Source organism: Ziziphus jujuba, chromosome 12, assembly GCF_031755915.1.
Source record: "Ziziphus jujuba cultivar Dongzao chromosome 12, ASM3175591v1".
NCBI classification, from domain to species: Eukaryota; Viridiplantae; Streptophyta; class Magnoliopsida; order Rosales; family Rhamnaceae; genus Ziziphus; species Ziziphus jujuba.
The window spans coordinates 24,416,742-24,439,015 of NC_083390.1; the positions used below are offsets into that span (position 1 = coordinate 24,416,742).

Genomic DNA, 22,274 nt, shown 5'->3' on the forward strand with positions numbered 1-22,274 from the left:
ATGTAAAGATCCAAAAGTGGATCTACATATGAGGGTATCAGAACCAAAGATCCAAAAAGTCTTGAGTTTAAAACTCATTAACTTCATCCAAAATAAATTAATTAAAAAAAATACATATAAAGACCCAGAGACGGATATGAGAGGGAGTGTTGGAGAAAAATAATAAATTAATTAATAAAAAACACATGTAAAGACCCAGAAATTTTAAATTAGCTTAAACTTTTGAAATAAGTGTTAACTCAACATTAACATTCTATACTTTTAAATCCATACATCTATATAAGGTAATTTAAATAAAAATCCTACATCATTTAGAAAGTAAAAACAAGTAGTATTTATTTGGACATTATTTAGAAAAGTTCATTGTTGGGTCTTATAACATTGTTTTCGTAATTAATTAAGTTGGGATATTAAAAAAGTTGATGTATCAAAGAACTTTGAATTAACGTGGGCTTCTATAAAGTTGATATACGTTTGCTTATATTGCATAGTGATTTTTTTGTACAAAACACAAAAAGTACGAGTAACCTTGACTGAGGTGCCAATGCACACAACCATTTTTTTAATCAAATAACTTAACCTTTTTTTAAAAATAAAAAATAAAAATTATACTATGCACCTTTTTCTTTCATTTTTATTTTATCTTCTTTTTTTCTTATTTGTTTTTACCCTTGGGATGATGAGTTCAATATATAATAATTTGCCTAAGATGACAGGACCCGCCCGGGAACCCTCCCAGGATCTCCCGAGTGATCCCGCCTAGTGAAGTCTCGTTGGACAATCCCTAGAAAATATCCAATGGAACTTCACCTTAAAACGTAGATAATCAAACACCAGCATTAACATTAATACCTCAATATATATATATATATATAAATAAGTCCACAACCGGCCTACTGTACTACAGGCCATAACTATACACATGAGTAGCATGGTCTCTACTGAGTTCCATAATTAAAATCAGAGCATTCTAAGAGTGTCAACAAAGTCTATGAGTACAAATAAGTAATAAGTAAGTCTAGAAGATAACAATAGGTGAAGAAAAGATAAATACGACTGCTGTAGTGGAAGGAAACAAGCGATAAGCTATGCGCGAGGTAGACTGCTACTAGCTGCCTGGGCCTAGGGGAGTGAGATAAAGAAATCTCAGTGAGTGGCATAGTATAATAAAAAAATAATGATTTATTTTTGAAAAATATTTCTCTCAAGACCTCTCATTCCACTCATTGAAAAGTTCCCCGTTTAAAAATCATTTCATAGAAACCCAAACTTGTACCCCAATTAGTATCATGAAAACCGATGCTTAAAAGTATGAATAAATGATCATTGTAATATTATGAAATGTCTCAAATCAATATATAAACATCTAAGCATACACTATAATAAATACAGTTCCACCAAATAAATATGAAAATGCAGAAATCACCACAATATTTGTAAATCAACAATATATACAAACATATACAATGTACCATACGATACACCAATATGCAAATCATGAGATACACCCACCTCACGACCCTCAATATATGAATGGTGTCATGGAAATAATAAATAACCATCGGGATGTACCTAATCTCACGGTCCATGGCAATAATAAACCGTTGGATGATACCAACCTCACGGCACTGTGGTAAACCTAGCGCGCGATAATATAATATAATATAATATTGATCCAAGGTATTGGCATTACATGGTACATCAATTTAAAAATAATCATGAACCAATCTTGTAAGATTATATATATACTTTTCTAAACGATACTGTATCATAAATCATAATTTAATATTTAAACTTCCACCGCTTAATTAAATACTTCAAAAATCTCAAAACATCATTTCATACGAAAACCAGAAATACCATAGTGAAATATATTCACCATAAACCAATTTTAAGCACATAAAATTATAAAATATTTGATCATGCTTAAAATCATATGATTTTCAATCTGGTTTCTCAAACCAAATAGTTTCCAAAATGATTTAGAATCTCAATTTAATTACCAAGATATTTAAATACCACCAGTCCATTTATGGACCCATAAAAATTGAAAATTACTTAAAACATTATCAAAAGTCATATAAAATGATAACACATATATGTGAAAGCAAATATTTATTTATGCATAAAACAACATTTCAATCAAATAATATATACGTAAAATATTTAAACCACATATATACTATACTATATACCCAAATCATTTAAAAATGATATAACCACTCACAGTACTGTAGATGCTCATGCCTGCTTCTCCACAGGATTGCCTCCAGGCTCAACTCGACTGCCTGTAATATAATAAATTATTCCTCAGGCTCCAAAAAACTAAACCAGAGACACTTGTATAACCCAAATGTCTCAAAATGATTTACAGTACTACAAAATTGCATAAATTGGACACTGGGCAATCCAATTATACCGCGTGTCCTTATGACCAACCCAAAATTGGGAATTTTTATCCGAAGCCTAATATTTCGAAATCGAATCACCTAATGGGTCCTAATAATATCCAATTTCACTAATTCAACTCCAATTTTAACTAATTTGACTAATTTTGTCCAAACACAGTCCCCAACTTATCTGAAAATTAACTAATTGATTCAAAAATGGAAAAATTATCAAACGACCTCCAAAATTCACAAACTTTATATTGACGGAAAGCCCAAAAGACAAGGAACTCATCAGTATGCTCACCTTGGTCCAAAGTTTCCTCCAGTGGCCAAAAAACACTGTTAAAGCATCGGCCGAACTTCTCGCTGTCAGATCTTTCAAAGGGTGAGGAATCTGGACAAAATAACCATGGAAATGAGCTCAGAGGGCCGAAAATAGTGGAAAAGGTGTATGGTTTGGCCTGAAAGGGCCAAAAAATGAGAAAATCTGACGACCCACCTCGCCGGCCGCCGCGAACTTCGTCGGCCCAATCTGGGCGCGTCCGGCCGCTTTTTGCCATGAATTTCACGGTTGAGCTCGCCTTCAGGTGGGCTTCCTAGGTGCCTAGTGTCAGGACCCGTCCAGAATTCCTTCCCTGGAACCCTAGACAGCCCTGATCCCAGGGAAACCCTACCGGACCCTCCAACGGAAAATCCGACAGAGCCTCCCCTAAGGGATTTACTTACCACAAACTACCTGCACTGAAAACACACTTCTATAAACGTCCCCTTATTCCTCCCACAAACTACAAATTGTTCCACAAATTTCAGCACTTCTCAAAAGCAACAACAGTCCAGTGCATAATTAAACAGAAGTACCCCAATAGTATACAGAGCTTTAAAAAGTGCTAAACAACAGAAATACAACAAGGCTGAAAGAAATAATACACTGAAATGAAAGAGTACAAAGATACTTCTTGAAACACAACAGCAGCGGAAAACTTGGTTCGCTCCGGAAGAACGTCTACCACTACTTGCACCTAAGGGAACGGAATTTAAGAGTGTGAGATGCTAATCATCTCAGTGAGTAACCCGAACTACTGAACACCTTTTAATAAAAAAATAATAATAATAGCAATTAAGGAATAGAACAAATACCAACAATTAATAAATAAATAATAATAATAACGGTTGGAAAATAATAATTTCCCTCAAAACTCTCACCAAATGCTCCGTTTGAAATGTTTCCTTTTTAAAACCTTTTCCCAAAACTCAATGTACATACCTCCCAAAAACCAAGGGATTAAACCATTTGATAAACAATAATTAAATAAAAACATACCCCAATATATATAATAAACATATAATAAATTATATTAAATAATTTTGAACACCTTTGGGATTTAAACCATTATTTGCAATTTACACCGACGCATCACACCATATACCGGTGATGCCCTCCGATACCCAGCGTCCCAAGCACCGACTGGCGGGGGGTTAAAGAGAGAAACCTGCAACGGTCACTTCGGCGTCCCGACAGTACCGCTGCTAAAACCATCAACCCGGCCAAGGAGGGGGGCGGCTGTCCACAACAATAACCTTGCCTGCCCACGGTCCAATGGCAACTCACGGGTGAAGTAATAACCGCACGCTAAACCACATAATAACCGCGTGCTACCACGTGTCCATACACCATACACCAGAACACCAATACTGTATGAGTGCGTCTAAAAATAAACATTAATAACCAACCGTACCGTTTTTCCAAAAACCACCGTGGGAAATACATTAAATTCTCACACTTACCATCCCACATATTTTTATTCAATAACCCGGTACGAAACATTGATAACCAACAAACCACAATTTTCTCGAAGTACGAGATGCAACCATAAAAATACCGCGGGCATAATTTATAAAATTTAACCAAATATTTTCGTAAAATATTTAACCCAATTATGCCCGAAAAATTAATACTGAAAACCACGTACAAATACTACCGAAATACACCTTACTCATGCATAATAAATTAAACCACAATAAAATAATAATCGGGAATTTCTAATGACCCCAAAATTTCCATTTATTACCAATGGGTAAATATATATATATAAAATAATATTTTTCCCGATTGTATTTAAAATACACCACATGAGCACAAATTACAGATAGCAAATTAATACCACATAAATACAATTAATTACCCCAAAAATATTTTTAAAGGTGGGTCACTCACCTGGAGCACGCAATTAACCCATGATCCACCACGGGATCAATTCTACGACTCACCGGTGCTCCTAGAACAAAATTCACAGACAGTCAAATAAATTAATATTTTATTCGGGTAAATAATACCTGGTACCTGGGGAGTCAAACACAAACTTTAACCAAAATGGTCGAATGATATACCGAATCGAAGCTCGTGGGACGAGGATCACCAATCCGGTCTCCATCGACCCCAATTCCGCCGGAGGTGGCCGGAATTTGGTCGGGAAGCTTCGGCCGGTTTTGATCTTGAGGGATCTTTCAAACGGTGGGGATTTTGGGCAATCTAACCCTGGAAATGGACTTAGAGGGGTTGAAAATAGTGGGATAGAGGTATGGGACGGGCTGGGTTGGTCGGAAACGGCGAGAATCGCCGGAAAAATTTCTCCTCGCCGCCGTGACTTCGCCGGCCCGATCTGGGCGCGTCCGGCGGCGGCTGGCCGGGAAATTTGGTGGCCGAGATCGCGAGGTGGCGGGCTACACCGGTGGCCGGTGCGTGTAGCATTCTGGGGATTGAAATCCGGCGAAACACCGGTCAAACAGGGAGAGGGAGAGAGTCAAAGGAGAGAGAAAGGGAGAAAAAATTTTCTGCATATTTTATCTTTCGGGCTCGGGGAAGAAAAAGAAAAGAAAAGAAAAAGAAAAAGAAAAAGAAAAGGAAAAAGAAATAAAATAAAAATGATTAAATAATATTAATAATAATATTATTATTTAAAATAATAATAAAACAATTTGATTTTTACACATGGTTGACATGTGGCATTTCACCATGGTGTCACATGGTCACCTTCATTGAGTCACACGTGGCACATCGTTACGCGTTTAAAAAAATAATATTAAAATAATATAGTATTTGAAAAACTTTACAGGTCCATAACTTTCAAACCACATGTCCAAATCAGACGTGCCGCTAGTCTACGGACTCGTATCGACGAGCACTTCACAACCATGCATGAGTCAACACTCAACCTTGCATGAATAAAAAGTCAACTCCGGCACCCCTTGGACAATTTGGACCTCAACTTGTTTTGCTCAAAACTTTCAAACCATAGCTCCGTTTTCAACGTGCTACCAGTTTACGAACTCGTGCCAATGTGTACTTCGTAACGGTACCTCAGTCAACCTAGAATTCCAACCGGGTCAAAAAGTCAACCTTTGACCCCTTCGGTCAACGGTCAACAGTCAACCTCGGTCAACGTGCAAAAATTTCCGACATGGTTCGGGATGGGGTGTTACACCTGGCGTGTGTAAGTGGTGGTTAGCAGGAAATGGGCAAAACGGCGGTGACCCGGTTCGATGGTAAACGGGTCGAAATGACCCATTTCGGACCCACGGGTCTGAGGAGAGAATTTCTCGGGTTTTGGGGAAGAAATGGGTATTTTGGGCTTTGTTTCCTGTTTGACACACGTACCTAGGCTTATATAAAGCCTTGAGTCACTAACGGACAAAAATTGGAGACTGGCTTGGACACTGATTTAAAACTTATGCTTAAAACTTCTCAGAACCATAACTTTTTATCCGTAATTCAGAATTTGACGTGCCACTAGTCTGTGAACTCGTATCGACTTGATCTACACAATGGTACCTCAGTTAAACCAAAAATATTGGCTATTGAAAAAGTCAACTTGAACCCATATATTATTCACTTGGTCAAACTTAATCAATTTGGTCAAACTTGTTTAATCATGTATATTTTTTGGTATGGGGTGTAACATAAGACCATCTCCAAGTTTAGCTTTTGTATTAGATACAGTAATAATATCCTCTCTTTATTTTATTATATGTTACACACATTAATATATAAGAATTTTTAAAACTGCATAAATAATTTAATAATTCAATAGCCAGCGAAAGAATAATAGAATTTGTCAAATCCTTTCTGATTTCTACTATATGCTGAGTTATAAATATCCTTGGTCAAACTCTTTCTGATTTATACTATATGCTGAGTTATAATTATGTTACAATATTTTCCTTCCCATCTCATACTTTTCCAGTTTTAATTTTCTTTCCCATCCAAAAAAAATTTTTCCAAAGAAACAAACAATCCAATAACTAATGGCCCTCCGTGCAATATATCTTCTTCGTTTAATGAATATACATTTCCAAATTAGATTTCCATTCAGTTTCATATTTATACGAACGTTAATTTTTATTTTTTTTTTAAAGATTATAGTACTACTGTTACTTATTGTTATAAAATGACTACTTAAAATAAAAATAAAAAGCCAAACGTTATTCTAAGTACTTTATAATCGAATATATATATGTTGTTCCAGTTTGTGGTTTAAACGTAATAACAATTAACGTTATAACTCTCTCAATTCATGTAAATGTGGTAACATTCTTAAAAGAATTAAATGAAAATTAAAAACATAATTGGTCTAAATAAAAAGGAAAAGTACCACATCATTGTAAAAGTAAAAAGAATCACTAATTATTTAGACTCAGTTTAGAGGACTTAATTGCCGGGGCCCTGTAACGAGGCTTGTTACCAAGTCAGGAGTGGTTGGTGCTCTGAAATGTTATGTCAAGGTGGGACTTGCAATTAGTTGATTGGAAATATTGTGTGATATGAAATATTGTGAAATGTTTGCAATTAGTTGATTGGAAATATTAATGTGAAATGTGAAATATTGAGCCTGGGCTCAGGTATCAATTCACACAACCCCTTTTTTTTTATGTGTATTATTACGCTTAATTTGCTAGCTAATTAATATTTTTATAGTATCCTAATTTTATTTTTTTAATTGATTTTACCCTGGATTGATGAATTTAATTAAGAGATTAATCAATAAACAAAATTGGAAATCTGCTAGCCATGCAGGTGGGGCACTGAAATTAATTTTCATTTGTACTTTTCCTTCGTTTTGTTCTCTGCCATGAAATTTTGGAATGTTGATTGGTCGATCAAATAATTGAGCTGACCATAATATTCTTTTATACATTTAAATCCTTATCACTGTTCTCACAGCAAGTAAAATATAATACTTTACCCCCCCAAAAAAAAAAGAAGAAGTAAAATATAATATTTTTTTATTTTTTATTTTTAAGAAAACATAAAACAAATAAATTTTTATGGAAAGAAGATGGATAAGCTAATGAATTAATTAATATTTTTAATTATATTATTATGGACCTTTTTCTTCATTTTTATTAATCCTATTTTCTTTCTTGGTTTAATATTTAATAACTGATAAACAAAATTAGAAATCGGCTAGGCTGCTAGCCATGCAAGTGGGCTAGGCTGCTAGCCATGCAGGTGGGCTGGATTTAACTTATATATATATATATATATATACTTTGTCTTTATTCGCTATAATTGTCAAAGTCGACAAACTCAAACTTTATCTTTTGTATTATAATAATAATATCTTCTTTTGACTTACAATTATACTCTCTACAAGTCAATCTGAATTTTCAAAATAAATAATAATTCAACGGTCAGCAAAATAATATAATAGAATTTGTCAAAGCCTTTCTTGTTTCTACTCTGCATTACTGAACTATAAATATGACCACTGGAACGCTAATCTTTCTCCAAACATATCGATCCCTATCTTTTTCCTTACCATCTCATTGTTTTTCCTTTCCCATCCAAAGCAAAATTTTCCAAAGAAACAAACATCTAAATAATGGCCTCCCGTGCAATATTTGTCCCCGCTGCTTTGTTCCTTCTACTTCTTTTCAGCACAACATGCAAAGCCCAACTATCCTCTTCCTTCTATGAATCTACATGTCCAAATGCCCTCGCTACCATCTGAAATTCCATTAGAGCTGCAATTTCCCGAGAAAGTCGAATGGCAGCTTCTCTCATCCGCCTTCATTTTCATGACTGCTTCGTTCAGGTATATTTATTGTAAAGAAATAATCCTCAAGAGTTGAGGAGTGTTGAGAACTGATGTGCATCTGTTTAAGCTTGTGCATAAAGGAAGTAAGAAACGATGCCGTTTTGGATATAATACAGTTATATCGTTTTGAGAAGAAGAACGACAGCGTTTTTCATCTGGTTTAATGATTTAAGTAGGACGGCCTCGTATTGGCTCAATGGTGGTTTTATCTAGATAACAGAATCACGTGCAGGCCATGTGGATTAGTTATGGTGGTTATGTGAAGGGCTAATTATCATTGGTCCACGTCATTTTGGATTGCCACATCAGCAACAGCAATACTGGATATAAATAACGGTCTTCGTCCTTTTTCGCTCACTTCTGGTTTTTACAGATTGCAGAGCTAAGGGTTGAGTTTGTTTTCAGTGATTGTGAGAGAGAGTTGAGTTCTTTGCGTGTTTTGTACAAACTCATCAAGATAATCTGTAGGTGTAAGAACAATTTCTTTGTGAAATTGGTTAAGACAGATTGAGAGAGGGTGTATGTTGGCTTACGGGTTGGGTTTGGGTGTTGTTCTGAGTGAGCCACTATTGAAGAACCTGTTAAGCTCTTGTTTTTTCTCAATTTATCAATAATAGCAGAAGCTTAGAACCTGAGCACGAGGACGTAGGCAATCAGTTTTGGCCGAACCTCGTTAAACTGTGTGTGTGTGTTTTTCTTTGCTTTTAGTTCTTGTTCTTGCTGCTTTCCACAACAAGTGGTATCAGAGCAAGGTTAGGAAAGTTAGTGGAGATTCTTTATCAAGAATCAGGTAATTTCATATGATCAAGAATGGCATCAAAGATTGAGGTGGAGATCTTCAATGGCAAAGGGGACTTCCTACTTTGGAGGAAGAAAATGAAGGCTGTTCTTGTCCAGATGAAAGTAGCAAGAGCCATAGATGGAACATTCTTTGTAGATCTCTCAGAAGACAAGAAATTGGAGATGGATGAGATTGCTCTAAGTACGATCATTCTTCACTTGTCAGATAATATGCTGAGAAAGGTAGATGATGTAACCACCACTTCTGAAATGTGGCATAAACTAGAACAACTATATCTGGTAAGGTCTTTACCTGATTGTATTCTTTTGCTTGAGCAGTTTTTTGGCTTTAAGATGGACACCAATAAAGATTTAGACTCTAATCTTGACATGTTTAATCGTTTAATACTTGATCTTGCAAATTGTAAAGTCACTTTTAGTGATGAACACAATGCTGTGATTTTGTTAAACTCTTTACCTGAGTCTTATAGAGAGGTCAAGAATGCCATAAAGTATGGCCGTGATTTCTTGTCCTTAGATATGGTGATAAGTTCTTTAAAATCTCGGGACATTGAAATGAAATCTGAGTCTAAGGTAGAAGGACTTAATGTTCGAGGAAGAAGTCAAACAAGGACTTTTGGTAATTCTGAGTTTAGAGCCAAGAGTAGAGATCACTCCAGATCCAAGTCTAGAACTAAAGGTCGAAAATGTTATTACGGTAAGAGGGAAGGTCACATAATGAGATTTTGCTACAAGAAGAAGAGAGATGACAAAAGTAAGACTCAGGTGAGTAGTGATCTTGCTGCTGTCACCTCGAGTGAAGAGTCTGGTGAGGTTCTTGTGGCTGACACTGAACAAAATAAGACTGAATGGGTTCTAGACTCAGGGTGTTCATTCCATATGAGTCCTATACTTGATATTTTTCAATCTTATAAGGAATATGAAGGAGGACAAGTTCTCCTTGGTGATGATCATTCTTGTAAAGTTGTTGGTATAGGTAATGTTCAATTTAAACTAGATGATGGTACTGTTAAGACTCTAAACTCAGTTAGATATGTGCTTGGTTTAAGGAGAAATTTAATTTCTCTTGGAATGCTTGATGAGGCTGGTTATACCACTAAAACTGAGAATGGAAAAATGAGAATTTCAAAAGGCTCTTTTGTTGCTTTTAAAGGCATTAAGAAAAATGGTTTGTATGTTTTGCTTGGTGAGGCTGTGTCTAATTCTTGCAATGCTTCAATTTCAGACTTCTGCAGATAAAACTCTGCTATGGCATAATAGATTAGGCCATATAAATGAAAAAGGCATGTATTATATGAATAAGCAACAAGTTTTTGGTAAGGATCAGATAAGCAAATTAGATTTTTGTAAAAATTGCATTTTAGGTAAGCAACATAGGCTCAGTTTTAATTTGAATTCAAATAGAGCTAAAGCTGTGCTTGATTATGTTCATGCTGATCTTTGGGGTCCTGCTAAAGTCTCCACTCAAAGTGGAAACAGGTACTTTATGTCTATCATAGATGACCATTCTAGGAAAGTGTGGGTCATCTTATTGGAGTCCAAAGATGAGGCCTTCAATAAGTTTAAAGAGTGGAAATTACTTGTTGAAAAACAAGCAAATAGGACAGTAAAGGCTTTAAGAACAGATAATGGTCTTGAGTTTTGTAATAGGGAGTTTGATAATTTCTGTAAGACTCAAGGAATGGTGAGACACAGAATTATTAAGCATACCCCTAAGCAAAATGGTGTTGCTGAGAGGATGAATAGGACCTTGCTTGATAAGGTAAGGTGTATGTTAGTGTCATCAGGCTTGCCAAAGTTGTTTTGGGGTGAAGCAGTTATGACTTCTATGCATCTTGTTAATTTGTCACCATCAACTGCTTTAAATTTTGAAACACCTGAGTATGTCTGGTCTGGGAAGTTGCCAAATTATGATAATTTGAGAGTGTTTGGATGTGCAGCATATGCACATCAGTCAGAAGGTAAGCTTGAACCTAGAGGCATCAAATGTGTCTTTCTAGGATATCCTCAAGGTGTCAAAGGCTATAGGCTGTGGGTTAAGGACAGCAATGGTTTTAAAGTCATTGTTAGTAGAGATGTCATTTTCAATGAAAATATTATGCCTTGCAAGAATACTAACAGTGCAGGTACTGAAAGTGAACAACCACAACAAATGTCAAGGCAAATGGACTTAGTAATACCTGAGATTGATTTTCAAGACAATGAGGGAAGTGCACCAAAGGAATCATCATCAGAAGCTGAAGTCCATGGAACTCCTGAGCATTCAGAGTCAGAATCAGATGAAGAAAGGCAAGGACAACAGCTTTCTTCACCTTCAAGAACTGTTGCATCACCAAGTTACCTGTTGACTCGAGATAGAGCCAGAAGGAGGATTATTCCAAATAAGAGATACAACTATGCAGATTTTATTGCATATGCTTTAGTTGGATTTCAAGAATTCTCTGATAATGAGCCTTAGAATTATAAAGAAGCTATGAACTCTTCAGAATCATCAAAATGGAAGCAAGCAATGGATGAGGAAATGCAGTCACTTCATGATAATCATACATGGGACCTGGTGTTGGCACCTGCAAAACAAAGAGTTGTTGACTGTAAATGGATTTATAAAGTTAAGGAAGGGTTGACCAAGTTAGATCCAGTGAGATTCAAGGCCAGGTTGGTAGCAAAGGGTTTTACTCAGGTTAAAGGCGTGGATTATAATGAAATCTTCTCACCTGTAGTCAAATATACCACTATTCGAATTATTCTCTCTTTAGTCACACATTTTGATTGGGAACTAGAACAATTGGATGTAAAGACTGCTTTCCTTCATGGGGATTTGGAAGAAACTATTTACATGAAACAACCAGAGGGGTATGAAGTGACTAGAAAGGGTGTAGAGCTAGTATGCATGCTAAAGAAGTCTCTCTATGGTCTAAAATAGTCACCAAGGCAGTGGTATAAAAGGTTTGATACCTTTGTGGTGAAGGCTGGTTTTATGAGGAGCAACTTTGATAGTTGTTTGTACTTCAAGGAGACAGCAAGCTCAAATGCTGTATTTCTGCTTTTATATGTGGATGATATGTTGCTGTCAAGACCAAATGCAAAAGTAATTGATTCAAAAAGTTACTAAGTTCAGAGTTTGATATGAAGGAGCTTGGTCAGGCAAAAAGGATTATGGGCATGACAATCGAGAGGAACAGAAGAAATAGAAAAATGAAACTGCATCAGACTTCATATGTTCAAAAGATACTGTCCAAGTTCAATATGAGTGAAGCTAAACCTGTATCTGTGCCTCTAGGTGGTCATTACAAGTTGTCAATGGAACAGTGTCCTAGTAATGAACAAGAAAGAGAAGATATGATCACTGTACCATATTCAAGTGCAATAGGTTCAGTTATGTATCTTATGATCAGTACAAGGCCAGATTTGGCTTATGCAGTAAGTATGCTCAGCAGGTTTATGTTAAATCCAGGAAGGAGTCACTGGAATGCAGTAAAGTGGCTCTTAAGGTATTTAAAACTCACTGCTAATGAAGGATTGGTGTTTAAAAGCAGCAAAGATGGAATAGAATTGCTTGGCTACACAGATGCAAATTATGCTGGAGATCGAGATAAGAGAAAGTCAATCTCAGCATATGCATTCACTGTTTGTGGGAATTGTGTAAGTTGGAAGTCACATTTGCAAGCCATAGTAGCTTTGTCTACTACAGAAGCAGAATATATGGTAATCACAGATGCTGCAAAGGAAGCAATATGGATTAAAGGTTTACTGTCAGAACTTAATATGTTGCACAAGGCTATCATACTTTATTCAGATAGTTAAAGTGCAATACATCTTTCTAAGAATCCTGTATTTCATGAGAGATCCAAACATATTCAGATTAAATATCATTTCATACGGGATATGGTGGAAAGGAAGGAAGTCAAGTTAGAAAAGGTACCTACAGAACTTAATCCTATTGATATGGGTACAAAAGTTTTACACCTGAGCAGGTTTAATTCATGTAAAACCTTGCTCAATATTGGGGTAGGCTAATGTTGATTTAAAGGAAGATTGCAAGGAGGGTTTACAGAGTTTCTGCTATAATTACACTCCTGAGGATTAGGTGGAGAAATGTAAGGAAATAATCCTCAAGAGTTGAAGAGTGTTGAGAACTGATGTGCATCTGTTTAAGCTTGTGCATAAAGGAAGTAAGAAACGATGCCGTTTTGGATATAATACAGTTATATCATTTTGAGAAGAAGAACGACAGCATTTTTCATCTGGTTTAATGATTTAAGTAGGACGGCTTCGTATTGGCTCAATGGTGGTTTTATCTGGATAACAGAATCACGTGCAGGCCAGGTGGATTAGTTATGGTGGTTATGTGAAGGGCTAATTATCATTGGTCCACGTCATTTTGGATTGCCACATCAGCAACAGCAATACTGGATATAAATAACGGTCTTCGTCCTTTTTCGCTCACTTCTGGTTTTTACAGATTGCAGAGCTAAGGGTTGAGTTTGTTTTCAGTGATTGTGAGAGAGAGTTGAGTTCTTTGCGTGTTTTGTACAAACTCATCAAGATAATCTGTAGGTGTAAGAACAATTTCTTTGTGAAATTGGTTAAGACAGATTGAGAGAGGGTGTATGTGGGCTTACGGGTTGGGTTTGGGTGTTGTTCTGAGTGAGCCACCATTGAAGAACCTGTTAAGCTCTTGTTTTTTCTCAATTTATCAATAATAGCAGAAGCTCAGAACCTGAGCACGAGGACGTAGGCAATCAGTTTTGGCCGAACCTCGTTAAACTGTGTGTGTGTGTTTTTCTTTGCTTTTAGTTCTTGTTCTTGCTGCTTTCCACAACATTTATATATATATATATATATATATATGTACTTAATACACATACACATATATACTTTTTTATTTTTTGTACAAATAATGTAATTTTGGAATTATACATATTATTGGTTTTTGCAGGGTTATGATGTATCAATTTTGCTTCATGGAACTTCTACTATTAGAAGTGAAATGGAAGCAGGACCCAATAGGAATTCAGCAAGAGGCCACCAAGTGATTGATGCTGTAAAATTGGAGGTCGAGAAAATATGCCCTGGTGTTATATCTTGTGCTGATATCCTTTCAGTAGCCGCAAGAGATGCATCTGTTGCTGTGAGTATATATTTCATATGTTTATATATATATATATATATATGGAACCATTCACCTCATCGAAGATGTTACAATCTTTAGCACCGCCACATCACCATGTCTCTTATTATAAGTTACAAAATAGTTTTTGAGAAATTGAACTTCATGTATATATAGTAGATTAATTATATCTAAATATATGTTGACATATTTACATAAATATTAATGGCTCTGATTATATATGTAGGTGGGAGGTCCATCATGGACAATGAAGCTTGGAAGAAGAGATTCAACTACACCAAATCCGGACAAGGCTAACAGTGATCTTCCTAGCTTCAGAGATGGTGTTAATAGACTTATATCTAGATTTGCTGACAAAGGCCTCAGTGCAAGAGACATGGTTGCCTTGTCAGGATCACATACAATTGGACAAGCTCAATGTGTCACATTCCGTGACAGAATTTACAACAATGCCAGCGACATTGATGCTGGTTTTGCCAGCACACGAAGACGCGGTTGCCCTGCTAACCAAGGCGATGGTAATTCCAATTTGGCTCCGCTTGATTTGGTGACACCGAATCAATTGGACAATAATTACTTCAAGAACTTGATTCAGAAGAAGGGTCTTCTTGAATCTGATCAAGTTCTCTTCAGCGGAGGATCAACGGACAGCATTGTTTCAGAGTACAGTAGCAACCCTTCAAAATTTCTGTTTGACTTTGCATCTGCCATGGTTAAAATGGGAGATATTGAGCCTCTCACTGGTTCTGCTGGACAGATAAGAAGGATTTACAGCGCTGTTAACTAAAATTCTAGCCTCTGCCAGGAAATATTATTTCATTTATATCTTATTAAGCATTTGTTTGTTAAAAAGAACAATAAATAGACACCAGGATTGTCTATAATTTTTAATTTTCACTTCCATCAATTGTAAACAATTATGAGATCAATTTTAATGTATTACTTTATTTCAAGTTTTTCAAACAAAGATAGGAAAAACCAAAAAAATATATATATATATATGTACACCTTGTTAGTGATATCTAAACCTAAATTTTCTGACCTCATTTCAATTTACAAGCACGTACACAAAACGAAGCAATGCAAGCTTAACACTTGGCTCGTTTCTAATGTTCTTATGAAAAGAAGAATTATTATAAAAATATATATTGTAGTATAATATAAAGTCTTTGGCGTACTTTTAAGACTTACCAATAGCAAGTAATACAGTTAATCTGCTTCGATCGGAAGAGATTCTTCCTTAACCAAGAAGTAAGGAAAGAGTGCAATGGTTGATTTGCTTTTACACACTCATTCTTTACCCCCAATACAAAAACTGTAGGAGAAATCTTTTGTGAGAAAAAAGCCAAAACCCTCTGATACCATTGATACTAGAACAAGTTGCATATTGGCTTCCCCAACTAAGACTCTCTCCAACTTTCTTTACAAGCTCATACAATGCTTCATTGTTAACAGCTACAGGATAAGGCAGTGGCATTTCCTCCTTGAAGTCCACAACCGGCACCGAATTCTATATATGAACTGCGGCTTGATGCTCTATGACCTTGACATGGAACATGTCAGGACCCGTCCAAAATTTCTCACCGGAACCCTAGACAAGCCCTGATCCCAGGGAAACTCTACCAGACCCTCCAATGGAAAATTCGGCAGAACCTCTCCTAAGGGTTGGACTTACCACAAATTTCCTGCACTGAAAACACACTTCTATAAGCATCCCCTTATTCCTCCCACATTACTACAATATAATTCCACAAATTTGTAGCATTCCAAATGAATAACAGTAAATCAGTGCATAATTAATAACTACATGTCCAATACAGTATACAGAGCATTATACAAATAAATGTGGAATTAATACAGTATACAGAGCATTATACAAACAAATCCACCGATAACCATATACAAATAAGTTTTCTCGTATCATAAAGTCCATCAAATAATGTTCCACGGGCATAATTATAAAATTTGAAACCACCAATTTAAACCAATATTTTCCTTGAAATATTTAAAATCAAATCATGCCCAAAAATAATATTAAAATCCAAATACAATTAATTAACTGAAAACACCTTGCTCATGCGTGATAAATACAATTGAATCATAATAATAATAAAAAATCCATTAATAAACCAAAATTTTCATTTAGCAGCAATAAACATATACGTGCATATAAAATAATATTTTTTTTTTCACAATTATATTTAAATTCCACCACATGAGCATAATTTTAGATATCAAATTAACACCAAATAAATATAATTAATCACCCCAAAATAGTTTTAAAGGTGGGTCACTCACCTTAAGCATGTGCATCAATCAAGATCCTTCACAGGATCAACTCCACTACCCACACGTGCACCTAAAATATCCACAATACACAAAACCAATTACTTTAATATTTTAATCGGGTAATACCCAAATGGGTACCCAGGGAGTGAACACAAACGACAACCAAAATTGACGAGTAATATACCTAATCGAAGCTTGAGTGACGAAGATTACGAATCCGGTCTTACTTCCCGGAAATCAGACTTGAGGTGGTCGGAATCTCGTCGGGGAGCTTTCAGGATTCAACTCTTCGATTCTCTCAATCCGTTGAGATTTGAGGAAAGAGGACACCAGATTTGGATTCAGGGGGTCGGAATTAGTGGGGAGGGACTGGCGGTGCAACTGGGTACTAACCGAAACTGGATTTTCCGGCGAGCCGCCGAATCCCACCGGAAACCGTCACCGCTGGTGGCTGGTGGCCGAGATTTTTGGAAGTTTTGTAGATCGAGGGGAGAGGGTTCCAACGGGACCGGCGGTGAGGCAAACAGAGGCCGGACGATGAAGAGATCTGGGTTTGAAGATTTTCGGCCCCTTGCCGGAAAATACTCCGATCCCGGCACATCGGAGGTCTGGTAGCTGTGAAATTTGGTGTGTTGGCTGGAAATGAGGAGTGGTGAGGGGTGGCTGGTGCGTGTGGCCTGAAAATGGCTGGAAATGGGTCAAACGGCAGTGGCCGGTGGTGGAGGGGAAAAATAGTCGTCACCAGAAAACGCTCCGATCCCTGTTACCGGCAGGTTTGCCGTGAGATTTGGGTGGCCGGTCGAAATTGAGGAGGCGGAGGCAGTGGGGTGGTGCGTGGGGCCCTCTGGTGGTCGAACGATGGCCAACCGGTGGTGGCCGATTTTTCTCCCCTTATGTTTCTCTCTCCTCCTTCTCTCTCCTTCCCCCTGCCCTCTCTCTCTCTCTCTCTCTCTCTCTCTCCCCCCTCACCTAAGAAAAACCACGTGGGTGCCACTGTGCACTCACAGGAACGACTGAGATCGCAACACATGGTGTTTCACTATTCACCGATTCAAAAATATTAAAATATTACGGTATTCGAAAAACTTCACATGTCCATAACTTTTATATACTTAATAACAAACATCTAGTAACTAATGAAAAAAACCCAAAAAATACAGGTAGCCTTGCCACACAGGTACCAATGCACACAACCTTTTTTATTTTTTTATTTTTTAGTAAAAGAAATCATACTATGGACCTGTAGTTATATACTTCATAACAAACATCTAATAACTAATGGCCTCCCGTAGCTTAGCCGAAGAAAGCTGACTGAATCATCATACTTACTCGAGAATTGTGGTTTGAGTTCAATTTGATATGCCCTGCTATTTGCCTTGGCATGTCCCTTTTTAATGTCGCGTAGTGCAGGGCCATCGGCCTGAGGTAGTACAAATCTATCAGAATTTTCAAACTACATAAAAATTCAATAGCCAGCCAAAGAATATGTATATTATAGAATTTGTCAAAAGCCTTTCTTATTTCTGCTATACACTACTGAGCTATAAATATGATCAATGGAATGCTAATTTTCTCCAAACATTCCCAATATTTTCCTCACCATCTCATGAAATTAAGAATGAAAAAAGAAAAACAATCTGAAGTGATAGTAATAATTTTGGTATTATTGCAATTGCATTATAATCATAAATCTAATTAAAATAAAATGTTATAAAGAGCTGGATAATTATATTGAATAAATATTCATAAATATTTCAAATATCAGAGAGGGGATTAAGAACAGCTCCAGTGAAAATCACAGCCCCAGAACCCTTTTCTTTGATCATGAACATAAAAGGATGGTCAGCAACAAATTGTATCTCAGGAGGGGGATACATTGAACATCCCAAATTTTCATTACAAGAAACTATTGAAGCTCCTTCTGTCCCTTCCTCATTAACTGAAATGCATGCTTTATGAAGCATTTTCGAGATAAAAATTTCATCAGCATCCGGAGAATCCATTGCCTCAGTGAAATCAACATCCGGGTAATTGAAAGGCATAGTCAATCCCAATTTCTTCACGAGCTTAACCATGTCCAAACCATAGGAAAACTTCCACTTTGGAATCCACATCTCAGTAACCAGCATATCTTCCAGCTTAAAATCCTGGAGTAGAAGTTTTGTATCAGAATTAAACTTCTCTAGCAGATCTTGGAGTCCATTTTTTCTTTCAGGAAGAATGATATCCATACAGAAACGTGGGAAGTTGTTACTGTAACATCTACCGGTATTATAATTGAGTCTTATAACCTTAAAATCCTCGAATGATCCACACATCTTCATGCTCTCTTCTATTTGGGTCATGAAAGGTGCTCTGATAGTTTTCCCATCAAGATGGTGGAAATCTTCGTCCCGAGTCGATGAGGCAACAAATTGATCTAACCATGCTGCCTTAAAGTAGAGAGCATTTGCGAAAAAGAGTGGTCCTTTCAATTTTGATGTGGGTGGCAGAAACCCTTTCATGAGGCCCTTTCTTTTCTCCTCTGCCCATGAGTTCACTTCATTTTTAACTTTCTCTTGCTGCACTTTCATTACTCATCAGTAATATTTCTAATATGCATACACCAAGATATTAATGATATTTTGTGCTTGCAATACTATAATGTAGGAAATTTATGAACTTAATTATGATGTTACAAACCAGGCATATTCAAAGAACAAACAAAAACAGAAAGGCATTGAGAAATTAGTCTCCAAGTAAGTACACTTTACTAGAATCAGCACTTACGTATTTTTATTTTTATTTTTTTCCTTTTTTCTAAAAGACAAATTTTAAGTTCTCAATCTTCCTTAAATTTTATACCATTGCAAATATTAACAGAAGTCCAAACTCCTAATAAGCTTTATCCCCAATAATAAAAATCCAACATTCTATATGAGACAGTCGAAATTCTCCGTGAAAACAGCCTTAATTCAATATATATACATTATCTCTTGTTTGTAGAAACCAGTTCTTATATTAAAGGCTAGAAAACATTAAAAAAAAATTGTATTTAACATAACAAAATGATCATAGCAAAATAGATGGTTAATTTGTGGCACTAATTAAAGTTGAACATGTCTGTATATGTTAATTTTTATACATGATTAATTAATTGCAATATATATATATATATATATAAGAGGGAAAAAATTACACGAACCTGATCAAAGTTAATCCTCTTTGGTTCTGTTTTGTAGATGTCTCGAACTATCTCTTGGAAAGACGGTTTCAAAGGATATTGCTGGTCTACAAACATGAGGTTCACTAAAGACAATTCAGGAGGAGCACTATACTCTGAATCAGTGTAGTCTGGGTCTGGGTCTGCCGCAGTGTTCAAGTCAAAGAGACCCATCAAAGATGAAGACTTGGAGCTCAACTCAGTAATGGTTTCGGAGCCAAGAGACCCGAGAAACTGGTCCAAAGTTTTGCCTGCCGACCCGGAAGCGGCCATGTTTAGAACAATGTTCATGGATGCCGGAGACATCACAACGTTCTTGTTGGGATTATTCTTGGTCAGCTCCTTCAGAATCCCTTCTGTTACAACTTTCACACGCAACTCCATTTTTTGGAAAAGGGAGAATTATTGTGAGCTTTTAGCGGAACACCCTATTTATATTGAAATTGAAGAGAAACAGATCAAACTTGCGTGAAAAGAAACTACTTCAGGTTCTCGTTTGAAATATGGATTTATATACTATATATATATATATATATATATTTTGGACTTAATGCCTAATAAGAATATGCAAAAGTTATTACTTTTTATTTTTTATTTTTTCCTTCTCCAATGCAACCTGAGATTGCAGGGTAGATCGGCGGCTCACGGTTTCAATGCAAGACAACGCAAAATAAAACCCTAGCATTTTTAAGCCTATATGTAAAGGCATAATTTTAATTTTTCTTTTTCTTTTTCTTTTTTTTTTAAAAAAAAGTTTGGCATTTTAATTTCGTAGGCCCATACAATACAATGGAAATTGTGCCAAATAACCCAATTAAAAATCTTGTTGGACAAGTCCCTATCAATAACCATGCCCACATCTGTTACATGAAATAGGAATTATGTTTCAAACAAATTAATTACATTACATACGTATTTGATGAAAGGCTGGCTAATAAATAAACACTAAGCTTGTATATCATTTTTACCTTCATTTTGATCAATTGTAAATAACTATGAGATCAATTTAAATTTATTATATTATTTCATGTTTTTTTTTAAAATTATTTTTTGTGCTTATAAGAAGAACAAGAATACAAAAACAAAAAAAACGAAAAAAAGAAAAAGAAAAACATTGATCTAATATAATTTATAGTTTTTGGCTTTCCAATTATCATTTAAATATGACGTGGCAGCCAAATGATAGACTTACCAATAGAAAGTAATTTTGTAACACCCTGTCCCAAAGTACAACGGAAATTTTCTAACTTTGACCGATGTTGACCGTTGACCGTTGACCGTTGAACGAATGGGTCAAAAGTTGACTTTTTGACTCGGATGAAATTCTAGATTGACTGAGGTACCGTTATGAAGTACATGTTCGCACGAGTTCGTAGACTAGTAGCACGTTGAAAACGGAGCTACGGTTTGAAAGTTATGAGCAAAAAAAGTTGAGGTCCAAACTGTCCAAGAGGTGCCCGAGTTGACTTTTTATTCATGCAAAGTTGAGCTTTGACTCATGCATGGTTGTGAAGTACTCGTCGATACGAGTCCGTAGACTAGCGGCACGTCCGATTTGGACATGTGGTTTGAAATTTATGGACATGCGAAGTTTTCCAATTACCATAATATTTTATTCTATTTTCGAATTATGCATAGTGTATGAATAGTGATGCCACATGTCGACATCTTAGAGGTCCACGTGGGTGAACAGTGCCACCCACGGTGGCCTTAAACCGGTGTGAAAAGAGGGGGGAGGAGAGAGAAAGAGAGAGAGGAAAGAGAGAGTGAGAGAGAGAACCACCGGCCGCTGGAGTTGCAAACTTTTCTGGCCGAATCTTGCCACACGCGCCGGCCAGGTAGGAGCGCCTCTCCATTTCCGACCAACCTCGAAAATTTCACGCCCAACCGACAGGCGACGCGCCCGGATCGGGGCTTTTTCCGGTGGCGGTGCCGCCACATTCAAACCCAGATTTCTCCCAATTCTGGCCACCGTTTGCCTCACCGCCGATCCCATTGGAGCACCCACCTCGAGACCTACCTCCCTGCCGAAAATCACAGTCAGTGGCCACCGCACGCGCCGCTGGCGGCGATGGTTACCGGTGACCGCGACGGCTTGCCGAAGAAATCACTATTCCGGTGAGTTCCAGGTTGCACCACCCATCTTTTCCTACTAATTTCGACCCCCTTAACCCAGTTCCAGGTGTCATTTTCCTCCAATTTGCGACGGTTTGGAAGAATCGAGGCTCTAAAGGCTGAGAGCTTTCCTGCAAGATTCTAGCCACCACCAGTCCCATCTCCGGGAAGTAAGACCAGATTCGTAATCCTCGTCACTCAAGCTTCGATTCGGTATATTATTTGTCAATTTTGGTTAACGTTTGTGTTAA

At 36.7% G+C, this 22,274-nt stretch overlaps 1 protein-coding gene and 1 pseudogene across 1 annotated transcript; one reads left to right on the forward strand and one right to left on the reverse strand.

Annotated features, from left to right (window-relative positions):
• Nucleotides 1-8,196: 8,196 nt before the first annotated feature.
• On the forward strand, nt 8,197-15,376 carry LOC107404037 (lignin-forming anionic peroxidase-like; annotated as a pseudogene).
• Nucleotides 15,377-18,460: 3,084 nt separating this feature from the next.
• LOC132799174 (serpin-ZX-like) lies at nt 18,461-20,292 on the reverse strand. The gene is made up of 2 exons (XM_016010968.3): nt 19,891-20,292; nt 18,461-19,267 (listed from the first exon to the last, which is right to left on the reverse strand). Exons 1-2 carry the CDS (start codon nt 20,290-20,292, stop codon nt 18,461-18,463), a joined length of 1,209 nt encoding a protein of 402 aa, XP_015866454.3.
• Nucleotides 20,293-22,274: the final 1,982 nt, after the last annotated feature.